Here is a 26,562-nt window from a genome sequence, read left to right as displayed (position 1 = left end):
TTCTGTTGTTTCAGTGGTTGTGAAAATCAAGATGACATACATTTAGTGATGAGCTATGAAAAAGACTACTGATTAAAGGTAAGGAAACAATAAAGCTTGTCTTTACTGCTGTGAAGTCATATAAAGAATGCTAATGGTTTTACTGGAAGTAATCGTTACAATTTAAACAGAATAATTTTTTTTTTAACCACTTTATCTTTGAGGGATTGATGGAGAAGCGCGTCTTCTGCATAGAAAACACGGTACCTGTTGTTAATTTTAGGATTTCTTTAATTGTACTTTCTTCAGAGTTTTAATAATGGTTACAGTCCTGCGTCTTGGATTCTTGCTCTTCAGTTGTTAATATGACAACCCTTATGCTTCCTGTTCTGAGGCACTGCCTGAATTTGTGCCAGTGCAGTTGTAATTTTACCCAATCTTCATCCGTTTCCTTGTTTAATGTTAACATCTACATAAACATTATTTAGTCATCAATGACATTTTCCCATTTTATTGTTTTATAGTGGCAAATTTACCCTGTCTTAGAAGCTAATGAATGGTAGATCTAGAGTTTGATGTTTCCCAGAAGGGTGAGGAACATCAGATAGCAGCAGCAAAGTTTTCCTGTACCCTGATGTACATGTGGGAGGCCAACTTAATAGGTGTAACTCATATCCTTGTTGCTGAGGTTTTCAGTGATGGTATATCAGTATCGATGTTACTTTTGGGCACATACCAGGTGAACGTTGCTTTAACATGCTTTTCAAATAAAAAATTGAAGTGTCTGTCCTGGTAATTGCAGCTGCATGAGGAACAGTTGCTTCTAATAATTTATGGATAATGTTTAGTTTTTTTAATCCACAAGCCCTTTACCTGTAATAGTCTGGTTTTATCTGTAGGCTTATTTTAGTCTCGTGTTGTTGGACATCATAATACAGAACAGACTGGTAAATTGCAAAAGTGATTTTGTTATGATTTCTTTCGGCTCATGATGGTGGTGGTTGTTGTTGTTGTTTAGGAAACCTGAATTGACTGACTCTGCCTCTCTGCTAGAGACCTTCAAGTTTCTTGAAAATGCAGCTGCAGACTTTAGTGATGAAGAAGATGAAGAAGATATTGAAGGAAGAGAGAAAACAATCATTGATACTGCAACAGTGAGTGGAAAAAAATAATTGAAAAAGTTACGAAGAACAGAAAAAATGAGGTTAATGAGATGCCTATATGCAAAGTATATCACTGTGTATGTACACGTGCAAATCATTAATGCATCTTTATGATGGTCTGTCCAAGCATGTGTGCATAAGAGGAATTATATATGCATTTCTGAGTTTGTGCATACAAGTTAAGCTTTGTCATCTTTATTGCTTTAAGTTTGCAGCGACAGATTAAAATTTTTTAAATTGTCTTTCTAATATTCCATCCTGCCCAGTGTTTTTGATATCTATTGGACAAAATTTTTAAGGTAGCAGATGTCCTTTTTTTACAATTTTCAGATAGTTTGGAGGTATTGTTCGTAATGTTGCACGTCAAAAATGCATTGTTTCTTGAATATTTATATAAATGTATTGATATTTAAAATTACTTGTAGAAATTTATCCTTATAGGGTACAGAATTGAAATACCACATTTCTCTTTAAATAGCTTGTGGAAGGAAGAACAAGTATAACTGGAAAAACTCTGACATGTGGTTAATAAATTTTTTTGTTTGTTTATTCAGTCAAATACCTGAAACTCCCTCATGATCTATACTTTGCTATATGATTTGGTCATATGATCACATAAGATAGATACATACAATCAGTACTCAATTTTATCCTCTTCTTTTCAAAGTTAATATTTATTCAATGAGTTGCGTTTCCTAACAGTTGAAGTAGATAAGAGTTATGATGGATGTGATTGTTTCTATGATCAGTTTTAAGAATGAACACTTAAAAACCCATCAGTTTTAAAGAGGAATTTTGTAAGCTTGTTCCTCTCATCCATGGGCTGTGACCTAATGTCTGAGACTCTTCTGTAAAATCATCTGTAATACAGTATGTTCAATAAGCCTGCTGAAGGAATGAAGCTTGACATTTAGAATTGCTTCAGGTTTTGAAATTGATTCATTGTATTTAGAGGAAACAGTCATTCATCCTCATGAACGATGGGATGTTGGCAGATGTTCAACTATTGGATACTGAAGTCTTCTCAGACTTGACCCTTCACAAGGTGCCATGTCAAAACGCTGTGATGAATGTAATTTTTCTTTTTCTGTAGAAGTAAAATTTATGCTACAGATTTCATGTATCATGGCATCAGCTCACCTGTTAGTCAAACAACTGTAAAGCTTTTAGTCCATTTTGATTATTGAAGGAAAAGTAAATTTACTGCATTTCTGTATGCAGAAAGCATACAATGAGGTCCTTCATAAAAACATGTATTTGTTCTTTTACAGAAATTTGATAATTTTATAATTTTTTTTACCAAATTTGCTTTTGAATTTGAAAGGGAAATGCAGTTTAAACATGGAAGTACCATGTTTAAATAACAGTAATATCTGAGAAAGTATTCAGGATGGAATGCTTTTTGCTAAACCTAAGCAAATTATCTCTTGTCAGTTGGTTTGGGTTTTTTTTTCCCTAGACTTGTCTTTTGGTCCACATGTAGAGTGATTTCAGGGATGTGAGTTTAAAACGCTATTTTCAGCGAAGCAGAGTGAGTTTGGTTTTGCTGAAGTCCCTTCTACAGCATTCTGGGGATTTTGTTTGTGGGTTTTGTGTGTTGCTTTTTTTTGTTTGTTTGTTTGTTTTAAATCTGTATTAACAGAAAGTTTGTACTTCTCTGGTATAAAAAAAAATAGTGGTCTAGGTCAGTGTAGACTTACTATCCAGTGATCGATTATTGGTGTTCGTGGGAAGAAAGATCTACAGACAAATTTCATTTTGACTTAGAAACTTGAACAAAGTCTGTATGCTTATTCCAGATTTGCTTATTAATGTATACTTTTCTGCTTCTTTAACTTCCTGTTAGGATTTTGCATAGAAGATGAGATGGTACTGCTCGGTATAAAGATGTGCATGTAACTTGATTCAGCTTTTTTGTCTCCTTCCTGATCTTTCAGATTGTAAGGAAAAGAGTGCTATCTGATAGCAGTGAAGACAGAGATACAGAAGAAGCTTTGAAAGAGTTTGACTTTTTGGTTACCTCTGATGAAGGTGATGGGGAATCAAGAAGTTCAGGAGATGGAACAGACTGGGGTAAGGAAGTTTAATGGATTGTACCAGGAGGAAAAAAAAATGTGCTAAGAATATATTGTGAGTGAGTGATTGATTGAGATCTCCATCATGATCACAGCACCTTTTGAGTATTCCTACAGTAAATAATTGACAGACTGAAGTCCTCTTGACGTAATATTCTCATTTTTCTGTATACTGCTTCAAGGATTCTTCAAGGTTTATGTTTTTGGTCATTATCTTTTTCCTTTAATAATAAGGTAGACAGAATTTGAATTTTATGAGTGGAATTTCAATGTGTTTTCCCAGTGTGTTTTCACTCTAAAGTTGTATTTTACCGTTATGACATGAAAGTTACTTGTCATCTTTGGATTCTCCCACTTTGATACAGAGTAATGTGAGTCATAAAGACTGAATAAATTGTACTCCTATTGTGTGTTAGCAATCTGGGCAATATGAGTTATTCAGTTGCTCAAATTTTCTTTTATAATTTATCAGAAGAATAGATCTTTACACTCCCTAGTCATTAGAGAGACATTTCACAAACTGTTCTCTGTCCTTTGAGGTTTGTGTCCTGCAACCCAGAATGCCAGCATCCACTTTACCTTGACATAATTATTCCACACAAACCCACTGCATAGGGAAGGGAAGAAGGAAGAGAACTGGTTAAATATCTTGATGGGAGTTGTTTCTTCCTTAAGCTGCTCTGGAAAGTCTTAAGCATAAGTGGACACAGAGGGGACTATGAGAGATGAATGGGAAGTAATTGAGCTTTATAATGGATCTGAAACCTCGACAGACAAATAAGCCATGGGAGCTGTGGATCTCACATTAGCTAACAGCTCCAAGATGCTGTATTTCACTGAAGCCATGTCCAGCTCCTGGCTGGACTCCAAATTATTGTACAGTGTGGTGTAGTCTCTCTGCTTAAGAGGATGTGCCTCAATATTGTTAGATATAGCAGTCAGTATTCTGTTCACCAAACAAATATAGGAATGTTACTCTTTTTTACAAAAAATATTTTTATTAGGTTGTTCTGATACTTCTCTTTAAATTTTATTCATTTATGCTTGGTAAGTGTAGCTATTGCTTGTGTCACTGAAAAGTTAGTATGCCAACAGGAGCCTTTTTGGTCTCAAATTCACACTTCTGGTTTATTTTTACTTTCATTGATGACAGCTGAGTACAAATGAGCAAAAGTCTAACACTGAAAATAAATTGTCATGGAAAGTAGTAACTTTCATTTCTAGAAATACTAAGGGTTTTTTTGAGTATAGACGTTCATGTTTTTCAGTTACTTGTTTCACAACCTGTGTCTTTTATTGTAACTGTATATAAGAATAAGCTTCTTCAAGGAACTGCTGTTATGAATCACTTTAATTTGATTTAAGTGAAACTGTTAAGTGTAGCATGGAAGAGTGATGTTGTGTAGTGAGGATAGAAGCAAACAAAGGAAGTCCTTGCTTCATTTTGGATCCCAACCACTACTGATCAGTTACAGTAATCTGTTGAACCCATTTGGCTTGACAGGTCCTCAGAAGAGTTCAGGTAATTTTTCAACTATAAAGCACTTGCACAGTAGTAGTTCAGGATCCACTTGTGAAGTTGAACAGAACCTGTGGGACATGCAGGAAGCATCCTGGGACAGTCTGTAGAAGATTAATGTATTAAGTATTTTCCTGGCAACAATACAGTCTAATATAAATTCATTTAAACTTTTTGTTGGAGGAGAGCAAAAAATCTTGTCTAGCTAGGGAGGAAAAGCATGATTAAAACTTATAACCTGGTCCCAGAAACAATACGTACTTGTTTCTCTCAAGCATGATTTTGTCATGCCTCTTTTCAGTTCTTCATGCAATTTGTGATCATTCGTGGTACTTAATTGGGCATGCGTATTAAGAGGACATGACTTAGCCCACAGACCATTTTTTTAGAGCCTCTTTCCAGCTTATTAATACCTCTCTATTTTCATAGCAGCTGCAAAAAGCCTAATGTCTCAAGACTTCGGGTCTTGATTTAATCTGTCACTCCTGAGTATAGGATCATGACTGAAAGGGGTGAGAGATCATCTAGTCCAACCTCCTGCTCAGATCCATTTGCAGCAGGTTACTCTGGCCTTCTGGTCAAGTTTTGAGTATCTTCCAAAAAAGAAGTTCCCATAAACTCTCAGGGGCAGTATTCTGGTATTTGTCTGTCCTCATAGTAAGAAGTATTTTGCCCTTCTGTGATGCAAGTCTAAGCAGAGTCTGTCTTCTCTACACCTGCCAATTAGGTAGTTGTAGGCAGTACTAAGATACCTCTTCTGCCATTGCTGAACACTCACAGTAGTCTCAGCCCCTCCTTGTAGCTCACCTGCTCCAGCTGCCTTAACCATCTTAGTGACTCCCTGGACTTGCTATACTATGTCAATAGTAGGTACTTAGCATTACATTTACAAGGTTTCCCAGTATAAGAAATATTATACTGGATGCAGTACTAAAGGTGTGGTCTGACAAGTGCCAAACAGAGGGGAGTAATCACTTCCCTCACCCTGCTCTCTATGTTCTTGTTAATACAGCCCAGGATAGGATTGATCTCCCTTGCTGCAAGAGTATGTTGCTAACTTCTGTTTGATTTGATGTTGATGGAGGATCCCTAGGTGTTTTTCAGCATAGTTTATTTCTAACAAGTCAGTCCCCATAATAACCCATGTCTGGTTTTGTATCTTCTGTCCAACCATAGTGACTCCTTCAGATTGTGACTGATAGTGTTCTGCTTCCTCTATAGACATTTAATACTCTTTCTGCATATTAGTCTGAGGATAAGTTTATTATTGTTCGTATTAAAAGGTCTAGAATAGTTTATTGATGTACAAAGCAAACTTGGTCTGAAAGGAATTAATTTTTAAATAATAAGGTTGAGATTTTAATGGGGAAAAAAAGCAAAAAGATAATGCATGTCAAAAAATTTTGTAGCTGTAAAGGTCATGAAAGTAAATATAAGGAAAAGCTGTATTACCTCCCTCCTCGCAAATTTTTTGTTTTAAGCTGCCTCAGTACACTCTTACCATATATGGAAAAAAATGACTTAGAGTTTTGAACTCACATAACACGTTTTGTTCAAAATTTCCGAGTACCATACTGCTATTGGAAGAATATTTCCCTGTAGCATGTCACAAGGGAAGCAATTTGAGAGAGATGGGTTGGGTTTTTTTGTTGTTGTTTTTTTAAAGTGGAGATTCTTTTTTTCATTAGGCATGTTGAAATATTTTGTGTATTTTCTCAAAGACTAGTAACTCAGGCCTTCCAGTTTCTGTGAAATTTCATGGCTTTAGTGCTTTAAGATTTTATTCAAACCTTAGTGACATGTATACTGTGTTCCAAAATGATTTAAATGTGTTGCTGCTTTGTGTAAATGACAACATAGCACAAAGGCAATGAAATGAGAATTTGAAATGCAATGCAACATCTGAGTTGTAAAGTTATGTTGACCAGTAACATAGCTGCTGCTTCTAAATGTAATAATTCTTTCCCTAGAGGAAAAAAAAAGCTGAAAAATATGTCCTGATTTATTTTAAAGTAAATGTTGCTTACATTTCTGAACAACTATGTGCTTGGTTATAGAAATTAGGCATGTGAAATTTCATCTCAATTTTTTGTTAAGAAAATTCTGAGCAGTAGAAATGGAATGTGAGTAGCAGTTTTACAGCTTTCACAAGCTTGGTGCTATTTCTGTCTGTTTAAAATAAAAGACAAATGCCGTTGACAGCAGCTGTTACCTCCTTCAGTGGAGATCACTTGGTGATGTTATTGAAAAAGGATGTTTCATTTGTTTTACTTTGTTTAGAAAAGGAAGACCAGTGTCTCATGCCTGAAGCCTGGAATGTCGACCAGGGAGTAATAACCAAACTCAAGGAACAATACAAAAAGGAGCGCAAGGGGAAAAAGGGGGTGAAGAGTAAGTGGAAAACATTGCACCTTAAAATCACAAATATCACATCTTTCACACCCTTAATTCTATCTCTCTTTCAATGTTTTCCTAAAATTACTTACTCTTTTACTTTGCTGCTCCTGACTGCTTTCCTGTTCACCAGTTCTCAGGGGTTGAAATTAATGACAGTCAATCAAGTTACCTGATAAATAGGTGGATTAGATATAACTTCTTCCAACCAGGTGTTGGATTAATTAAAAATTCTTGCTTTGAGCATGGATTTTACTTTTGTTATTCAGAAACTTAAATTATAAAAGGCATTGGTTTAATAGTTCACGCTTTAATATAGAAGACTTCAGAACCCTTTCTTAGCTGGAAACATGCCAGTTTCACAGGAAGAGCTAAAGTCTGGTATGTAAATAAAAAAAAACCAAACAGAAACTGTCTTGAGTATCCTATTAGATGACAGAGGGAGAAAACAGGTTAATTTCTACCCCTGTTTATACTTAACATTCACAACATGAAAGTCGTGCTGTCATCATAATTTGTTATGCAGGGCTCGAAATAGGAAGTAACTCTGACCATCAGTTTATTTGTAAATCACAGGATTTATTTATTGACTTTCATACCTGTGGGACTAGCTTTTTAAAATGTTGGGTATTGTTATCCAAACAAAAAGACTGTGATCAGTATCTGAAATACAGTTTCTAGCCCTGTATTGTATTTTTTGTTATATTTCTTGAAATACAAATCTGTTTTGTAAAATCGATGTTTTTTGATAAGTAAGCTTTAAAACTTTTTGAATTCAGATGAAGTGTTTAAAATGAAACACTGTATTCACGGCTATATTTCAAACATCTAGCCATATTGAGAATTCATATGTGAATGATGTAAACTAATAATACTGCATGTAGCCCAGTAAGAAATTTGAGGGATGTTTCTCTCTTTATGGGAAGATGCTTATGAATACCAAGAAAATTCTCACTTCCAAAGAGACGTGTAACAACGCAAAAGGCGTCAGATCCTCGCATCATTGAGGCTGACTTGTTTTACTTTTTGTATTGATACTGTGATAAGCTGCTGCTCAGCAGTTGGTTATGTTGCTGAAATTATGCTATCAAATACACAAACTAACCCACTTTTTTTCTTTTTGATGAAAAAAAGTAAATCGTTACCATACTTGAAATTTCTCAAGTGATATTTTTGTCATCTTTGGAATCATTTAAGTTACTGGAAATAAATTGCAAGTCTGACAAGAAGCTGAGCTGGCCAACTAAAGTATTCATGATTCACAAAATTGACTCTAAATTTCTTTATAGTTAAGATGGAGAGAGCATACCAATATATGACTTCAGTGAAATTGATTTTTGTAACTTGTCTGTTATTTTTAAAATACACAGATGTGCTGTGTAGTTCAGGGTATATAGTTGTAGGGTTAACTTAGCAGAAATTATTTAATCAAACTGTTGAAATTATATTCTCGAAGAGCTGTTGAGTGCTTTTTATTTTTGATAATAAAACTTAATATTTAATTGTTAATATAGACATAGATATTATTGGAAGATGTTTTATATATTTATGAGAGAAATTCCTCATCTAAGGCAGCACTTGGACATCTAGTGCTCCTTCATGAAGATAACTACTGCTCAGTACATTTACAGTACCTTTTGGATTGATTTGATTGGTTTGATCTTAGGATACCAAATGGTTTACTGCAGTACAGAAATTAAGCATCTTTCCATGGACAAACCATCATTGGAAGGGCATCAATGCAGAAAAATCAGGAAGAGTCACAGCGTGTTTTCAGCTATTCATGATATTGCACATAGTGAAGAAGAGTGTGAGGAAAGAAGTCCAGGGAAAAAGAAGGGACTAAATATCTTGACATTAAATTGTACAAAGTTTGTTTCTATGACTTTAATCTCATCATAAATGGTGCTTAGATGCTGAACTGCTATTAAGTAAAATATTGTTTTTATAAATCAGATATTACAGTAAAACAATCTTGCAAAATCCTACCTGCTGTTTTCCTGAATCAAGTAATATTTTTGTGACAGACAAGTTAAATACAATTTAGTTTATTATCAGTCATTATGGTTAGGGTGGACAAAGTAGAGTTTGCAACTGCATTAGTAAACTATGATTTTGCAAGGCTGTAGTAAACACTCCTGTGAAGTAATAATAGAATCGTAGAATGGTTTTATGAGAGAATACATATATTAGAGTACACTTCTGTGTTAAAGCTGCTTAAAAATAGCTGTATTATTTACTGGTCTAGGAAAAAACATAATGGACTATGGGTAAGACATTTTCCCATTCTTAATTAAACTTATAACAGGAAAAACTACCGAAGATATGTTTCAGCCTCAATCCTATATAAAACAGTCAAAACAGGGATGTGGGAAAATGATGGAGCAAAGCACAGGTAAGTGTCAAGAAGGGCATGGGTCTTCACCATACGTAGCTTCAGGAAGTAGGCCAGTGAATCCAGTTGCATTTATATTTTTTAATATAACTTTTTGGATTATATAGTTCACAATACTACACTACTGCACAAATAAATTTAAAATAATCATGTTGTCATAAGAATATGCTGCACAAAGTACCTGATGCACAAAGTTTAAAATATTCACAAATGTCAGCTATTGTTTTGGAAAAGTAAATATTCTAATAATCAGTGTGACTCAGTTGGAGGCATTCTTCAGCATCCCGTGCAAGTAGCAGTATGAGTTGATAAATGTGGGGAAAATTGTGCGTTCACAATTCTCAGTTGCTTCTATCACTTTCTTTTCAAGAAATTCATTTCATGCTGGATGATTAGTTACTGATGAAAATAGGTGCTCATTAGTTTTTCTGTGGTAACGTTATAATGTAGGGTAGGATCCATTGTTGCATGTGCTGTCGTAGCATATCTGCTGTAAGTCGTGCCATCATGAACTATGCATAAACCATTTAATTTTTTGTTTTTTTCTGGTTAGGGCCCAACAGGTCAAAGCTGCAAGATATGCTTGCAAACTTGAGAGATGTTGATGATCTCCCTTCATTACAGCCATCTGTTGCACCTTCTTCTAGGCCCAGTAGCTCAAGGCTCATTGAACATGAGATAAACAGGACGGATGAAGGTAAGTATTAAAAATGTGCATACACCTTTGTAAAGGGTAGATGTTTATAGTTACTTCTGTTTAAAGATCATTCTCTAAGACTGTCCAAGCACTTTACAAATACTGATTCAGCATTATGAGTTCTGTCTAAGTGTGATAAATGGCATTTCCATTCCTCCCCTCTGGTCACTATTAGTAAGGCCAAGACACCTACCTAGGTAAAGTCTTGTCTGAATACCGTTGAACATTTGGCACTTGGTGGATATGAGGATCTTAAGTCACTTGCTTTTGTTTGTGCTCAGGCCTGGCAGTCAAGCGTGGAACATAAACTCTCAGGACATAAGAGCATCTGTTTTCTCCCCATGAACATAATTTTAAATGTATGTATATGTATACATATATACACACACATATATGTATGTGTTCTTTTTTTTAAGCGCAAAGATACAAGCTCTGCAGGTAAACAAAAGGGACTAGGTATAGCTTTTAAATGCATGTGGTGATTGTGTAGTCAATCATACAGAACAACTTAGAGCTTGCCAGTATGTTAATTTCCACAACGTGTTCCAAAAATTAAAAAAAATTCTCATAGCAGCTAGTCCAAGTATGGAAAGCCACACATCTTTGCAATGAGGCATGTGGTTACCGTAGTGTTATGTCTGAAAGTGCTAAGTCATCTATTTGATTCAACATTTGAATTGCTATAATATGCAGCACAATAAAATAAATATATGAGGCTACATTAATTTGCGGAAGATCGTATCATGTTCTTTATTTAAATGGTAAATATGTCTTTTGAAAAATGAGCAAAACACGGGTTTCACTTAGCAGTCTTTCAGTGAGCATGAAAAGTAGGTCAGCCAAGTTATAATTAAGATGCATAAAAAGCCCCAGCGTGTGGCATAGTTACCAAAGATCTCAGTAGTTCTATTTCTTAAACGCTCAGTGATTTTCTTTATGAAAGAAGGGGGTAACTTAGCAACACTTTGAGAAGTGGAGGAATTTTTTGTTGAATGTTTCCTTTCCAACTTTTCTCACATGTACTGAGAACCATATTAGCAGAGCTCTATTTTCATGTCCTTTCCAGAATGTGTTTTTTAATTCAGAGACTCAGATGGACTCTCACAAAAACAGAAGAGAACAGCTGATTATTATCAGAGTTCAGTATTACAAAAATAAATCTGAGACTATGATATTTTTGGCATACAGGTGTTTTTTTTTTATTCTAGTAACTTTTCAAATTTGATGTCCTATATGTATTGCTTATTGAGTGGAATATTACATCCTAAGTTCAAAAGAGAGAAAAAGAGAATGGTAGTTTAGGATTCAGGGTGAAGAAAGTAAGAGATGTGTGTGATCAAAAGGTAATAACTAAGAGACCTAATCAAATGGCAGAGCTTGAAAGGCTTTTATTTGGTTGTAAAAAGTAATAGAAAGCAAACAGGACACTCAATAGAGGTATGAGTGTGGAACGGAAAGAACACAGGAAGATTAGCTTGCTTTACACTGGGCAGACTGAAGAGGAATTGAGTAGCATCTGAACCTGATGCCTTTGGGACAAGAGGGAAGCAGCCTGAACAGATCAGGCTATTCATTGTAAACCATAGTTTGCTTGGTTTTAACTTAGTGTTGGTGCTGTTAGACTAAATAAGATGCTGAGAATGAGATGGTTTTTTCTTTCCACTCTCCCTGGTAGCAACAGTATTTGCCAAGGCTTGTATTTACAATGGAGCTAAAAGGGGAAAAAATTGTAATTTACTGAAAAAAACCTTGTAATTTGAGACAAAAGGTGTATAAAATTGAATGAAGTCTCTTGTGTCCAGAAGATAACACATTTTCATCTATTCAGTCCCCCTTTTGTGATGTGTAGACTTGGAGAGCTATTGTACAGGGAAGTTGGTAAAGACACAGCTTCTTTCAAGTTGCACTACTCGGTACAGAGTCTTATATGGTATAAGCATGTGAACTGTACTCTTAGCCTTTGATCCTCCCATTTCTAGTGAATCTGCCTATGGATGTGTTTATGTTACAGTGACTGGAGCTCCTATAGGCATGCTATAGCAGCTGTGAACTAGTAAGTTTGGCTACTGCTATAAAAACCTGGAATTCAGTGCTGACTAACCTGTTTAGTAGTTAAACTGATTTTACAAGTAGTGATGAATTGTCAGCTTCCAGTCATATTGCTAGATTGGAGTGCATGTAAACTGCTTCATTGTAGACATGCTTTTGGATGTGTGTGGATATGGTTTTAGGAAGGAACAGTCCAGCTGCTCCCACCACCTATTCTTATCTACATTTTTGCTACTTCTCCAGAGCCTATTTGCATATTTTATAGCTGAGTTGGGGAAGGGCCTAAGCTTTTCTGTGTTACTTTTGCATTATATATGGGTGAATGGTAGTGTACTCTTCCCTCCTGTGGCTAATTACACTTACTGTCTTGAGACGTGCACACGTCAAGTGTAAGTATTATGTTCAGAGGATACTGTTTATTGGTAAGTACAGTGATTATCTTTAGAATGGCTATTTTTTATGTGTATCTTTATATTTTTCCCCTCAGCTACTTGGGAGACGTTTAGTATTTTGGAAGTGGAAACTATGCTTTTATTAATCGATGTTGTATAAACCTATGTTTCAGGATATTTTTGTTTTATTTTCTTGCAGTGGAAGCTTTAACATTCCCTCCGTCTTCAGGGAAATCTTTCATTATGGGAACAGATGAAACCCTTGAAAATGAGCTGGGTCTTGGAGAACTGGCAGGCCTTACAGTAGCCAATGAGGCAGATTCACTGACTTATGATGTAAGTGGTTATTAATGGTAATTCAAGGTCCTACTGTCTACTTGCTGAAGGCAGATGCAAGTTACATGTGTGTAGACTCAGCAGAAAACATTTTCCTGTTAAAATTATGCCACCAGAGGATGTCACAAATTTTTACTTGACATATCTGTTCTTCCCATACACAGCAGCCCTTAAGCTCTCTGTAAGCCACTCATCTCATTTGCCTGCCATGCCATTCAAATAGTTGAAAGTAAATGTAATTAGTGATAGTGATACAGCTGGGTATTTGTAACCCCAGTGACACTGAGTGAAATTAGGAGTAGCATGGCCAGCAGACTGAGGGAAGTTAATGTCCCCTCTACATGGGGCTGGTGAGGCCATACCTGTATGCAGTTTTGGGCCCCTCCACTTCGGGAGTGTTGTAGAGAAATTGGAGAGTCCGGTAGCATGTGACTGATGAAAAGATGTTAAGGGAGCTGTCTTGTTCAGTTGTTAGGAGGCTAGGGGGTGCTTGAATAGCAGCCTACAGGTACTGGAAGGGTGCTTACAAGGGTGACAGAGCCAAGCTTCTCCATAGTGCCTGGTGTTAAAACAAGAGAAAACGGTAGCAAATTATGGCTCGGGAAGTTCCGGCTGGACATTAGGGGAGAAGGTGTTATGTAGTAGGTGGCACTGAAGCAGGTTGCCCAGAGAAACAGTGGAATCCCTCTCCCGGGTGATGTTCAAGACTTGTCTGGGGGAAAGCTGTGGCTTACATTACCTGTTGTGGGCAATAGTCTCATTTCAAATTGGAAGCTGAACCACAGACTTTCTAGGAGGCTCTTGTGGCCACCACTTCTGTGGCTATGCATATAGCCTATAGCTTCTTTCACTTTTTATGAAAAATCTTTCTTAAAATTGCTTCTTTGCAGTCATATGCAATTTTTGTCTGTATTTCTGCTTTCTTGAGAAAAGATACTTCAGGTATTACTTTAATCATTTGCTCCTTTGTGATCTGTCAACCAGATTAATCTTGCTATTGCGCTGCCCAGCTCTGTCAAGGTTAAAGGATTTCAGAGATGATGTTTTAGTATTGTGTGTTGGGGAGGAATCCTGCCCTTCAGTAAATTTGACTCTTAATTAATCACCATGTGGGATTTTACTATCACAAATCAAATCTGAGACTTCAGAAAAAACCTGCAGGTCCTTGCTTTCAAGTTCTACCCTTGTATGTACCTGTAAAGCAATAAATTAAATGGTCAACAAAAGTTTACACGCATTTTGAGAGTGACACTGCAGAGATGTGCTCTACTACTATAGCAAGTTTCTGAGCATGTGATGTGTTGTGAATCATCAGGATTGCAATGATATAGAACATCTCTGCTGAATTTTTAAATTCAGAGGACTGGCAAACCTAAACCATCCATACAAGCTCTTAATGCTTTCAGTGCTTGCTTCATTGTTCAAGTGTCCATATAAACTATTGAGCTTGTCCCTGTCTCCATATCCTGAGCTAACAGCTTTCATTTATGGAATCTCACATTTCTTTATCCACCCCTATCCTATTCTGCATGGTTGAGAATATTAACTTCTGTTTGTTCAATTCTCAAATGCCTTTATGAAGTCCTGTGATCAGGAATTCATAGTCATGCTTGCATCAACTCTTACCTTTTTCTAGTGGTGACAATTAAAAAAAAAATTGTTTACAAAGCTCCTTGCTCTTGTCACTATGCTCTTCACTGAAGCAAAATGAAAGGCTGGTTTTTCCATTTCAAATTTCACTGGAAGTTTAGCTTACAAATACTATAATCTGTTTTTATTTTGGACTACTTCATACCTTCTTCCAGCTGCCAAATGGGAATCAGGTAGGAGTAGTGAAAATTTAGTATTTTTTTTTAAGTGTCAATTTTGAATCATATGGAGAATTAAGTTGAAAGATTCATGTGAATTGGTCTTTAAACATATTTCCTCTCAAGAGTTGCAGACACTTTCCTATATGCAGTCCCTTTCGTCCCACTGACATTTTTACTGGATTCTTTTTTTCTAAAACATAGCAGCATTAGACTACCTCATTTCATGGTTTAAGTTTTCTACATGTTGCTCTGTCTGTCAGTAAATTAGACTGGTTTTCACTGGGTAATGGAGATTATTAATTTATTACATAAAAGAGAAAATTTTCCGTTTGTGGGTAAGTTCTTTAGAATATCTAACAAGATGAAATTTCCCAGATTGGTAGCCAGTACTCGTAATTTTTTCTTCCTTTACACATTGTTGTCTTAACAAACGCTCACTTTGGTTGGTTCTGTTTTTTCCCTAGTGTTCTGCATAGATTAAGAAGCTTCATAAAAATATAATAGACTGAGTACTGTATGTAGGAGTATCTGAACTACAGAATCATTACATTTAATACTATGTACTGACTTGAAGGTTTTGGACTTTGCAGTAGGCCCTTGCTTGATTTCCTGCAACTTTGAACAAGAGAAGTGTCCATAATCCTACTTGAATACAATTGCTGTTTCTGGAGTTTTCAAGTTGTCTGTATAGACACAAATATTACTATTAGTGGCAAATCCAGATCAGGTGCTAATTTGGGGTCTGAACCTCCTTCCTGCCCTCTGCCCCAAACTGCTTTTCAGGTCTCACTTACCTCACTGTTAGGCTGGCTGCTGAGAGAGCTGTTCTCTCACAGCTTGTGAGAGACTGGTGGGTGAAGAGGAGTGATGGTGGTGCAGACAGGCAGGCGGTGTGTTAGGGCTGGGATCTCTTCCCACCTCTGCTGCTGGCTGGGGCTGCCCTCCATCTACTTCCCAATTTATAAGCTGATCATCTTGGACTCCTTTGGAAGAACATCTCTGAATGAATGAAGAGCAAATGGAGAATATATTATCCTGCCAGAACTGGCATGAACTGTTAGGCTGTCTGAGGTGTCTTTGTGGCTTTCATAGATGTGACACAGGACCTGTGCTGCTGTTATGGCAGCTGGAGGACAGGCAGGGTTCCCTCCATCACTTAATTGGCATTAGATGCCTGTGTTGAGGCAACCAAATTCCTCTCCAGATATTTGTGGATACTCTGTACATCTTGTACCCTTTTTGCTGAGACTTTCTTGGCCAATCTCCAGAAAATCTGCCAGAGCTGCTAACTTTGCAGTCCTGCCCCTCCTTGCACCAGCTCAAGCATGTGTCTGTTCCCTTGTTGAGCCAACTCAGTTCAGTACACCGGCAAAAAAACTGACTTGTCTTCCTGAGCAAGACAGTACATAATTACTAAGAAGTATGATGAAACTAAACGTGCTGTTTGTTACAACTCATTTCTCATTGTTTAAAATCTGTAGAACCTGTTAATTCGAGCATATTTTTATTATTAAATCCAGAAGTAACAAAGCTTAAGAAAAAGCACTTTTGTTCTTAAACCTTCCCCCTGCCTTGCCCCACATTCCAGAATGAAATGTAGGTTCTTGAAGTAGCTCAAAATAGTTGTCTCTTCTTTGCAGTTAATGATACTAAATCATTCGGAATTATCTGTAGCTTTCAACATAATGAAATAATCAATATTTGAGTTACAATTGTTTGTTTTCCTGGTTTTCCATAACCACCATCAGCAGTCATTATGGGAAGGTAAATTTAAATATGGCAGTGTTGACTGACAGAGTGATAAAAGTCTGTCCAGCATTTTATGTCAACATTTGTTCAGAGAGCAATGTTGAAGTAACTGTTATTTTTTTAAGGGCTTTCTGTTTGGATCTGCTAAAATGCATTTATTGCCACATAATTATGTCTGTAAATATGATAGCTTATTGCTCACCAGTTTTGGGGGGTTTCTTGTGGGTTTGGTTTTTTTCTGGCAAGCTTTACTTGTCTTGCATTATTACAGAGCTTGTGTTGCCTTAGGTGAGTAAGTTAGGTTGTGTTCCTTTCTGTGCTGCTAGACACTTCTCTATTTCTCTTACATCTTTACTTCAGAGATGCCCTGTCAGTGGTACTTTGGATATTCAGGGACCACAGCTTGGTTGAGTCAGGCCATGTTAATGAATGAGCCAGTAGGTATAGATCAAATTTCAAATACCAAACTAAGTTCACAGCAGTATCAGTCAAAAAGGTACTTTTCAGCTTTTACATTGTGTAACTTGACAGACACATGGAGTATTTCAGATTTGCACACAATGTATTACTGTGGATGCAACATTACTGGTTGCCTTTGTGGAATACATCTGCCTTTGTTCTCATTTTGAATTGTCTGATCAGTGTTAAAGGGACTGTTTCTCAAGAGCAGCTTGTTATGAGAAGTGGGTGAGGTAATTTGACATCTTCTGAAAATGCCAAACTAAATTTCTGATTACTTCCTTTCCTTGTGCCTTCCAGATTACTTACAAGTTTGGCTTTTTTTTTTTTTTTTATTAGATAGCAAACAATAAGGATGCATTGAGAAAGACTTGGAACCCCAAATTCACATTAAGAAGTCACTTTGATGGAATAAGAGGTCTTGCTTTTCATCCGGTTGAACCAGTCTTAATAACAGCTTCAGAGGACCATACATTAAAAATGTGGAATTTACAAAAAACAGCCCCAGCAAAAAAGTAAGATTGTTTTGTTTTGCTTCAAAAAACATTTTCATTCATGGAAAAAAAAAAAAAATTGTAGATGCCACTTCACTGGATGGCCTTTGTTGTTAATGGAAATTGTTCCTTGAATTCAAGAGTAGGAAAACAAGCTCTTACAGAAGAATGGAGATTTCTAAAGAGTGCCAGAAGAAATCCATGTGTGTTTGTGAATGTGTTTTGTTTGTGAAAATGAAAACCATTCACTTTTTTGTATTTTCTGTGTAGATAACATGGCAAATTAATTTTTCTAGTGAAAATATTTGAGTGTGGCCTGTTAGTGTGCTTGCATGTGTATATAAATGTATAAAAATGCATTTTTATATATATGTATACACGTATATGCGTATAGATGTGTATAGCTTTAAACTTTGACTGAGATGTTGCTAGGTTCCTTTGTACACTGTCTTTTGCATGTTGCTGGGGATTTGCAGAAATGAGAGCAAATTCATAGTGGGGCTAATATAGTAAGGGAGTACATCATACCTTTTAGGAGGACTGGGCAAAGCATGTGGTCTTCTTGCAGTCTGTAATGAGCACTGGATTGATAAAGTCCAGAGCAGCAGTTTTTGAAGTGGCTTGTAACTGTGCTACAGCATTGATATAAAACCAAGGTGTCATAAGCTCCTTTGCTCTGGGTAGGGATTTGGAACACTTAATGATATATTCCATGTGATACTGATGGCACTCCACACCTTCCCTACAATTGAAGTACCTACCTACTGGTTTGACTGGTGTGTGAGAGTTTGTGGCCTCTCTACCTTGAAGGTCTTTAAACAAAAAAACAAACCAAACCAACAAATCCTATCATATTTGGAAAGAATGCAAAGAATTCCTAGACATACGAAAAATCATGTTGGGAGAGGAAGTTGTGGGGAAACACTTCAAAAGACGTAGCAGTGATTTTAAGAATTTAGCAATTCTGGCACATTATGGTAAAGCATTGTGTAAGATCATATACATGCTAATATTTTCTTGTACTTCATTTAGGAGTGCTTCTCTTGATGTAGAGCCAATATATACCTTCAGAGCACATAAGTGAGTATTTCCTGAGAAACACTGTCATATTTTGAGAAATAGGTGATTTTTAAACAGACACAGAATCTTTTTAAAAAGTAATTTCCACCTTGTCAGAAAGTGATGGCTTGTGATGCTTTTAGTTCCCATGCTATTTAAAATATCTGCATATGTTCATCTCCTTTCTGCATAATTATTTATGTCTGGAGCTAGGTACACCACAGTTTTAAAAAGAAAAACCTACAAATTATACAGTTCAAATTTGATTAGGTGTTCTGTTCATCATTGCAGCTTTTGCCTCTTTGTCAGATATGTGCATCTGTAAAATGAAGCTGCTTGCAGTGAATTTAAATCTACTGAATTGATTTCATGAAAGAGCCTTAGATCTTTAAAAAAGGGAAAAAAGCTATTTATGCAAAATAACAAAGCCTATAGTTTAAAAGCATGACACTTTTCACATTTCATGTGCATAATGATTAAATTGTCCTGATTGTAGTTACAGTACCAAATACTGTGGAGGTTTTTTTGTGGGAAGTGTTGTAGCATATGGTCTGACTCTGCAGAATTTTTATTGCAGTCGTGCAGCAAGTATCTAACGGGGAAATTTGAAGATTCTATTGATTTTTTTTTTTTTTTTTTGTTGGGTTTGTTGGGTTTTTTTGTTTTTGGTTTTTTTTACATAATGAAAATGTTAATAGTCAACATTTCTTTGTGGGGGACTTCTTCCAGTGGACCAGTGCTCTGTGTGGTGATGAGCAGTAATGGTGAACAGTGTTACAGTGGGGGAGCAGATGGCCTCATCCATGGCTGGAATACAACCAACCCAAACATCGATCCCTATGACTCTTACGGTACATTGCTGTCACACACACCAGTGAAATGATACATTTAGTGACATTAATGTTATGTGGCTAAAATAGTAAAATTTGTAGGTAATGCTTGCATTTGTCAGTTTCTTTAAAAAGGCCTTGATCTCATCACAATTTTGAGAAACACCTAGGTTGAAAAAGTACAGGACTAAACCTGATACTTGGCAAGTACAGCAAATATGTATTTTAAAGTTCTTTTCTTCAACAAATCTCTGTGCAGCTGAGATAAAAAGAAGTTGTATAGTCTGAGACCAAAGTTGTTAATGTTGCCTGCAAACAGCTAAAAAGGCCCAGTTTGGTAAGATTTACCAGATCTGAACAGACGTCAGCCTTGTGTCTGTGTTCTAAAATATTTTTCGCTTCTCATAGCTTCAGATGCAGTTGGCCTCAAAGCTGGCTTTTGGGAAAAAGGGACTGATGTTCCATTAATGGTTTTTTTGAGAGTGAATTTTAAAATCAAAGTGTGTTTTTCGAACTTTGATACTGCCCCTTCTGCTGAGAAATTGTTTTGTTCCATTAGTTGTAAACTGCATAACTGAATGCCACATGTGCTGATGAAATTCAAGCATCTTCATGCAAGAATGATTGAGACTTCTGTATTGCTGTGACCTGATTGATCTTGGTTGTTTTATGGACTGGCTTTTTAAGGTTGGTCCATAAACACAGACCAAGATACAACTATTGACTTAATTCAAATTTTGTTTTGATATGTGTTTTCTTGTGTTTTGTTCGCAGATCCTTCTGTTCTAAGAGGTGCTTTTGTAGGCCATACAGATGCAGTGTGGGGTCTGGTTTACAGTGGAGCACACCAGCGTTTGCTATCCTGTTCAGCAGACGGCACTATACGTCTATGGAAAGCTACAGAAATTGCTCCAGCTCTCAATATATTTAATGATAATCAAGGTACAGAAAATTGCCCTACACTTAAAGTGCATGAGCATCACTATTCAGATTGCTGTAATTTTGGCTACTGAATAGAAATCTATCTTGTTTGATTTGCTGGATTTTATATCATTACGAATGTTTTGGGGAAGAGTAAATTTTGGATCCCTTCTCCTTTGACGCCAGCTGAATAGATACCTACACACAGGGGGACAGTCACTTACATCTAAAAGCCAACTGCTGCAGATGATCTGCTGATGTTACTAGAACCATGGAGTATAATGTATCAACTCCGTAGTTCAGATTCAAACTGAGTTTCCATTAGGCCCTTGCTTTTGGTTTGTCCAGAATAAAGAAACTCTTTCTTCCCCCAACAGAGGTTTGGAGTAGTCAGTGCTTTGTCTCAGGCCCGTGTCATTGTACCTTCCAGATTATGTTCCTTGTGCCTCTAACACACATATTCTAGTTGAATTTCTGAGTTTGTGCATTAACTAAATAGCAATAACCTAGTCATCCTAAACACTGCTACACAGTAACTCCAGTTACTGAAATGTCATGCACAAATCAAAATCCTACTGTTTAGAGCCTAATTGCTTGAAGTTGCTGTCTAAGCGCTCTAGAATGAGCCTGTTGACATTGCCAAACTCTCTTAGAGCTGATGGTCCTAAAGGCAACCCACAAACCAAGACAGTTCCTTGGCTCTTCAGAACAACTTTGAGGCCAAATAAACTTCGACATAGCTGAACAGACTTACTGAATTATGGTGTAAAGCTGGTCGGATCTGCCATTACGTGTTAGTTAAAATAGACTGAGGAAAACAGAGATGTTTCATGTGTTTTAGTTCTTGCAGAACTATGTTTCCAAAGGTCTGCAGGGTTCTGTGAAAAACATAACTGGTTTGCTGCCAGCTTGCCTACCTGTCTGCTTTGAAAACTTCCTGGTAGTGTTTTCTTTTTGTTTGGGTTTTTTGTTTGTTTTGTTTTGATTTTTGTTTGTTTGGGTTTTAATTATTAAATTAAGGGGGGAGGGGGAGTATTCTTGCCTCACAGAGTTAATCTTGGGTTTTTTTATATTCCAAACTGGAATGAAATCCAGTTGTGAAATTCAAAGATCCTCCTTTGAAACTGAGTTTTCCTATGGCTTATTGAGAACCTTGAACAAACTCTCTAAAATATCTAGCAGTCATCATTTTAAGTCCTTTAGATTAACCATTGTAGGCTTACCAGGAAGCTGCAGATAAGCAGGTGTGGCAGTGGTAGAAAAGGTCACTTCAGAAACAATACATGCTTTCTTCTTACACCAATCCTTTTTGGCTTTTTTGGAGTACCTCTAGATAAGTACCACCATTGCTGACCGGCTTTCCTGAGGTCACGTGTCCAGAAAAGATGTTTTTCCCATGAATCTTAGGTTTAGAAAGAGGTGATGATATTCCTGCGTTATCTGGATCCATGGACATTAGGTTGCTTAACAGTCAGTGTTTCACACTTCCTCCTGGCATCTGTTGCAACCGGTGGTGTTCTTTCACTTAGTGGGTGGTGAACAGGACATTCTAAGAGAAAAATTCTAAGGGATATTTTCTATACCCAAGCTCTGCTGATTTGGCCTTCTGTCCTATAGTGCTCAGGTAGCTACAGTGTAAGAAGATCAGATGTATACCATAATAGGCAGGATGGACGAAGCCTTGTAATATGAGTTTATAAAGTATTTATGCAACTTTCCATGCTGATAGTGTCAGCATATAAAACCTGCACCTGGAAAGCTCTGGAGTTTTTTAAGCTCTGAATTTGCCCAGGTTAATAATAACATCAATCATCTGTCATGTAGATGGTTTTACCACTTCAATTTTATGTCCTTTTACTTGATGCAATGGAGGTTTGTTTGAGAATTAAAGGAAGGAAAAGGGGTCAGGGTGTTCTTACTTTCTTAATGTCAAAGTAGATTTCTGTCCAGCTGCAGTTTCAGATTCAGCATCTTAGTAAGGAATGTTGATATGTATAACAGAAAAATAGGATTAAAATAGTGATCATACAGGGCAATCTATTTAGATTGGCATAATGTAGATTTTAAAATGTAACATTTCCTTTCATAATCATGGCCCTTATGATATTAAAGTCCTTACTGGTTGGGTTTTTTTGTTTGGTTTTTGGTTTTCGTTACACCAACTAAATCTTATGGAAATGTTCTCTACATTGTTTTCTAGAAATGGGAATCCCTTCATCAGTAGATCTTGTGAGCAGTGACCCAAGCCTCATGGTAGCATCATTTAACAGTGGACACACTAGCATTTTTAACATGGAGACACGGCAACGAATTCTTACCCTGGAGTCCAGTGTGGATACTAGTATGTATTTTAAAAAAAAAAAAAAAAAAAAAAAAAAAGCTTGTTTAAGATCGATACTGTTGATAGTCTTTTCAGTGTTTCCAGTTAGGCAGTGTCATGATAAATTATAACATGAATTATGTTACAAGCTGTGTTTTTGAGATGTAACAGTAAATTATTACTACTACAGCAGACCTTGTGGGTATTTCAGTAGCAGAAGAGTACACGTACTTTTGAATGAAGGTAGAAGAAACAAGCCCACACTATCTGAGTTCCTCTTCAAGGAACAGTAGCACAAGGAAAAGCACAGGTTTCTTCTATACAGCCTCATGATCTTTGCAGCTTCAAGATTTCCATTCTCTCTGTAGTCAAAATTGCAAGATAGAGGTCATATCAGGAAAATCTAAAGTTGAATTTATTAAAAATTCGGGAGTTTGTGTTTGTGGATTCTTTTTTCCTATTTTATTTTCCTCCCTTTTCTAAGTTTTATATATGCTCTTGGTTCATTTGCAGTTGGGCTTTAGTTGAAATTTTCACTGTAGAAGAAAAGCAAAGCTCCAGTGGAAGAGTATTCACAAGGTCCGATATAATGCCTTGGATCATGGCAGTGGCCAATATCAGAAGTTTTAGAAGAAACTGTAAGGAGCCTGCTATCAGTAAATTATTTTACCCTGGCATTAGAAAAGAGAGAGGAATGAGCTGAAGCATGAAGTTTCATATTCAGGCTAAAATGGTAGCCTGTTAATAATATAAAATTCAGTCTTTTTTAAAAATTTGATAATTTTTCCCCTGAAAGTTTTGTAACTGAATTCTACCATTTAATTATATTTTTAAAAGGGAGTAAGCCCTTCTTGTTGGCTTTGCTTGTCTGTTTTAAAATAGTTAAATTACTCTGTCATTTTATAAGAGGGAATGGAAAGTGCCATTTCCCTTCTTTATATTATTCCTTACTGTGCAGGATTTCCTTTTTTAACCCACATCTTTATTCCTGTCTGAAAAAACAGTTTTTAATCAGTTATCTCTACTCTGTGGAAGTTACCTTTCTTCTTTTTTTTTTTTTCTTCTATTTTTTTTCATCACCTCCTCCTTTCTGTAATTCAGTAATATTCCTTTAAGAAAACAAGACCGTGGTTGGCAACCAGCAGTCCCTGTTTAGTATATTTAGTTATGTAACAGTACTATAAAGCTGACATGTATTTAAAAAAATATATATTATTTCTACAAGAACTAGGCAAGAGTCACCTGAAATAACCTACCACCACCACTTAGGGACTCCGCTGTTCAGTATAAGCCTCACTCTACTTGGCATTTTAAAACTGTGAGGATAGCTGGCCGTGATGCAGTCTCATGTGCTTTTAGTAATTTTAGGGGGGTTTATTAATATGAATGTGTGTTTTCCTTAATTTGCACTTCCATAATTTTGAAGTGTCCTGTGGATGCTGACACTACTTGACAGTTCAGATTTTTATAGAAAGATGTAAATTGATGTCTTTACCACCTTAGTAGCAAGTGGTCCTATAGTAGTACTCTATTTTGTTTATTTTAGTAAGAATTTTGATTAGATGATGTGAGTGTTCTTTGGCAGCAGTTTAACTAAATACAGTCAACTCCCACATGAAAGAAGATAAGTGTATTTTGCTGTTCTGTGAAGTGGCTATTTGTGTTTTTGTGGTAATTATGCCTCTTAAGACCACACTTGCAATAGGCTGTGCGTCACAGCAATGCCTAGATTTCTAATCAAAAAAGTCCTATACTTTATTTGGGGGGGGGGGGGGGGGCAGGCAGGGAGTGGGGTGTATGTGTATATATATGATATTTCAAGATTCTTGAAGGCTAGGAAAGTGGCTCTCCTATGAATAGTCTAACATCCTTTTCTTCAATAAGAATATTAATCCATGTATATCAAATAGTAGTAGGTGGGTTTTGCTCTGTGAGGGTGAGTGCATGGGATCTTGTTTGCTTGGAAACATGCTGCCTGTGGTGTTAATTTTCCCGTACTGTCTGTATGTTATGAAAAAAGTTTGGCTTTACAAAAGGAGGAGTGTGGAGCTGGGGAAGTGCAGAAAAGGTATTTTCACTCACTTTTTGGCTGATGCACCCATCTAAAATCATGGCCAAAAGTTGAACCTTATTTGTTTGTATTTACACTCATACATATGGTTTATATATGCCTCTCTATGTGTGTAATTTGGAAAGTATTTTAGATTAAACCACATTACATAAGATGCTGGCTGAGGATTTCCATTATATAAAGGAAAGAATTACTTTGCAAATAAGATTGATTGTATATTTATTTCTTAGTAGCAGTATTTCAAAGAACTTAGCAATTTACATGTATTGATATGTGTGGGTTTTTTCTTTGCAGTCAGTTCCTCCTGTCAGATAAACAGAGTCATCAGCCATCCAACTCTTCCAATTAGTATCACTGCTCATGAAGACAGACACATCAAATTCTATGACAACAATACAGGTATGCATCTTTTCAGCTGGTCCTAGTCATAGCAGTTGTATAACATAAAACATAGATGGTATTTTATTATGATTAATATTATTCACATAAATGTTGAGGGATGTCAAGAATTGGATATCCTCTGAAACAGAAGTCTCTCATCACCAGTAGAGCCCAAAGATTGCCAGCCCACTTAAAACTTTATCGGCACAGTGATAAGGAACCTGCATCATCCTCTGTCCACTCTTTTAAAATGCCTTATGTATGGGAGTTATCAATATTTCGCATAAAAGGAAGCTTTTTCAAAATCTTCATGTGCTTATGTTCATGTTTCTTCTGTTATGTTGTCTGTGTTATTTTGATCTGAGGGCAGGAAGCTCTGGTGCTCCTTTAGTGCTTCCAAGAACTCTGCCTGATGGCTTGGAGGTAGAAGTTCCCTTGTAGGCATCGTTCTCAATTTGATCCACTGTATTTCTCTAGATCTCTGACTTCTGCAGAAACAGCTGGACAGCTTATAATACTTTTTCTCATTTTTAGTGAGAGTTGCACTGAGATGTGTAATAATAAACCTTTTAGGTTTTAAAGGACTTTTTTGATAGGAATGGTAGTATTAATCTGTTATTCTGACTGTGGATCTTGATAATCTTCAGTTTGTGACTTCTCTGCTTCCAGATCACACTGACTTAAAAGTTAAATTGAGGTCTTTCAATTTGTTATTTTAAGGTTGCTACTCTCCAGATGTATATTAAATAACAAGAAGTGGAAGGACCCAATGGAAGCTGAAGAAAAAGCTGAAAATAGCTGATTTGTTTGATGATGTAGTTCTGTAATAAATAGGAGAGGAAATGGCCATGCATTTTTTTCCCCCTGGTTTATTATATTCTGCAACAAAAAAACCCACATTTGACCCATGATTTCTTATTTTTAACATGAAATCATTACTGTAATTATAATAAGCTGTAATAGAACATTAATTCTGAGTTGACTAAAATTACCCCATATTCTTATGTAGTTTATATTCATTGCTTATTAGTATACTCACCCCCTGCCCTCCTTCCCAGTCAAGATCTTACTCCTGAACTTGCTTAATTCACTTAATGGGCAGATACTTAAAATGCACAGTGATTGCAGCTTCTCGGTGGTTTTGCAGACATAAAACAAAGGTCTAACAAAGTTGGTGATAGTGGTACTGTGGCTCTCCTGAGACTGTAAACATTAAAAGAATTACTTCTTGCAAAATTTTAATGATTCAATCACGGGGACAAGATCTTGTATTTATAATATGAACTGCAGTAGGGTTTAAGCAGTGAATACAGATAACAAAGTAAATTGCAGAAAATAATCTAAATAAATCTTTTCTTTCAAAGGAAAATTGATCCACTCCATGGTAGCTCACTTAGATGCAGTTACAAGTTTAGCTGTTGATCCTAATGGCTTGTATTTGATGTCTGGCAGTAAGTACATTCAAATT

General features: G+C 36.3%; 1 protein-coding gene across 3 annotated transcripts in view; it reads left to right on the top strand.

Moving 5' to 3' along the window:
- The window catches only part of STRN (striatin), a 73,434-nt gene that overhangs the window by 37,624 nt on the left and 9,248 nt on the right, over positions 1–26,562 (top strand). Inside the window, exons 6-18 of one of the 3 annotated variants that reach the window (XM_075043093.1) lie at positions 998–1,133; positions 3,080–3,215; positions 7,017–7,127; positions 9,439–9,525; positions 10,079–10,222; positions 12,863–12,999; positions 17,358–17,533; positions 18,545–18,592; positions 19,301–19,422; positions 20,176–20,343; positions 22,523–22,663; positions 25,008–25,112; positions 26,459–26,545. In XM_075043093.1, the coding sequence (XP_074899194.1) occupies positions 998–1,133; positions 3,080–3,215; positions 7,017–7,127; positions 9,439–9,525; positions 10,079–10,222; positions 12,863–12,999; positions 17,358–17,533; positions 18,545–18,592; positions 19,301–19,422; positions 20,176–20,343; positions 22,523–22,663; positions 25,008–25,112; positions 26,459–26,545 (1,598 nt within the window). The remainder of the gene's footprint in view (positions 1–997; positions 1,134–3,079; positions 3,216–7,016; positions 7,128–9,438; positions 9,526–10,078; positions 10,223–12,862; positions 13,000–17,357; positions 17,534–18,544; positions 18,593–19,300; positions 19,423–20,175; positions 20,344–22,522; positions 22,664–25,007; positions 25,113–26,458; positions 26,546–26,562) is intronic. The other 2 variants (XM_075043094.1, XM_075043095.1) reach the window with 2 other exon arrangements.

The sequence above is a fragment of the Buteo buteo genome, chromosome 12 (genome assembly GCF_964188355.1).
Source record: "Buteo buteo chromosome 12, bButBut1.hap1.1, whole genome shotgun sequence".
NCBI lineage: Eukaryota > Metazoa > Chordata > Aves > Accipitriformes > Accipitridae > Buteo > Buteo buteo.
Note: the sequence above shows the minus strand (reverse complement) of the source record. Positions and strands in the feature narration are given on the sequence as shown.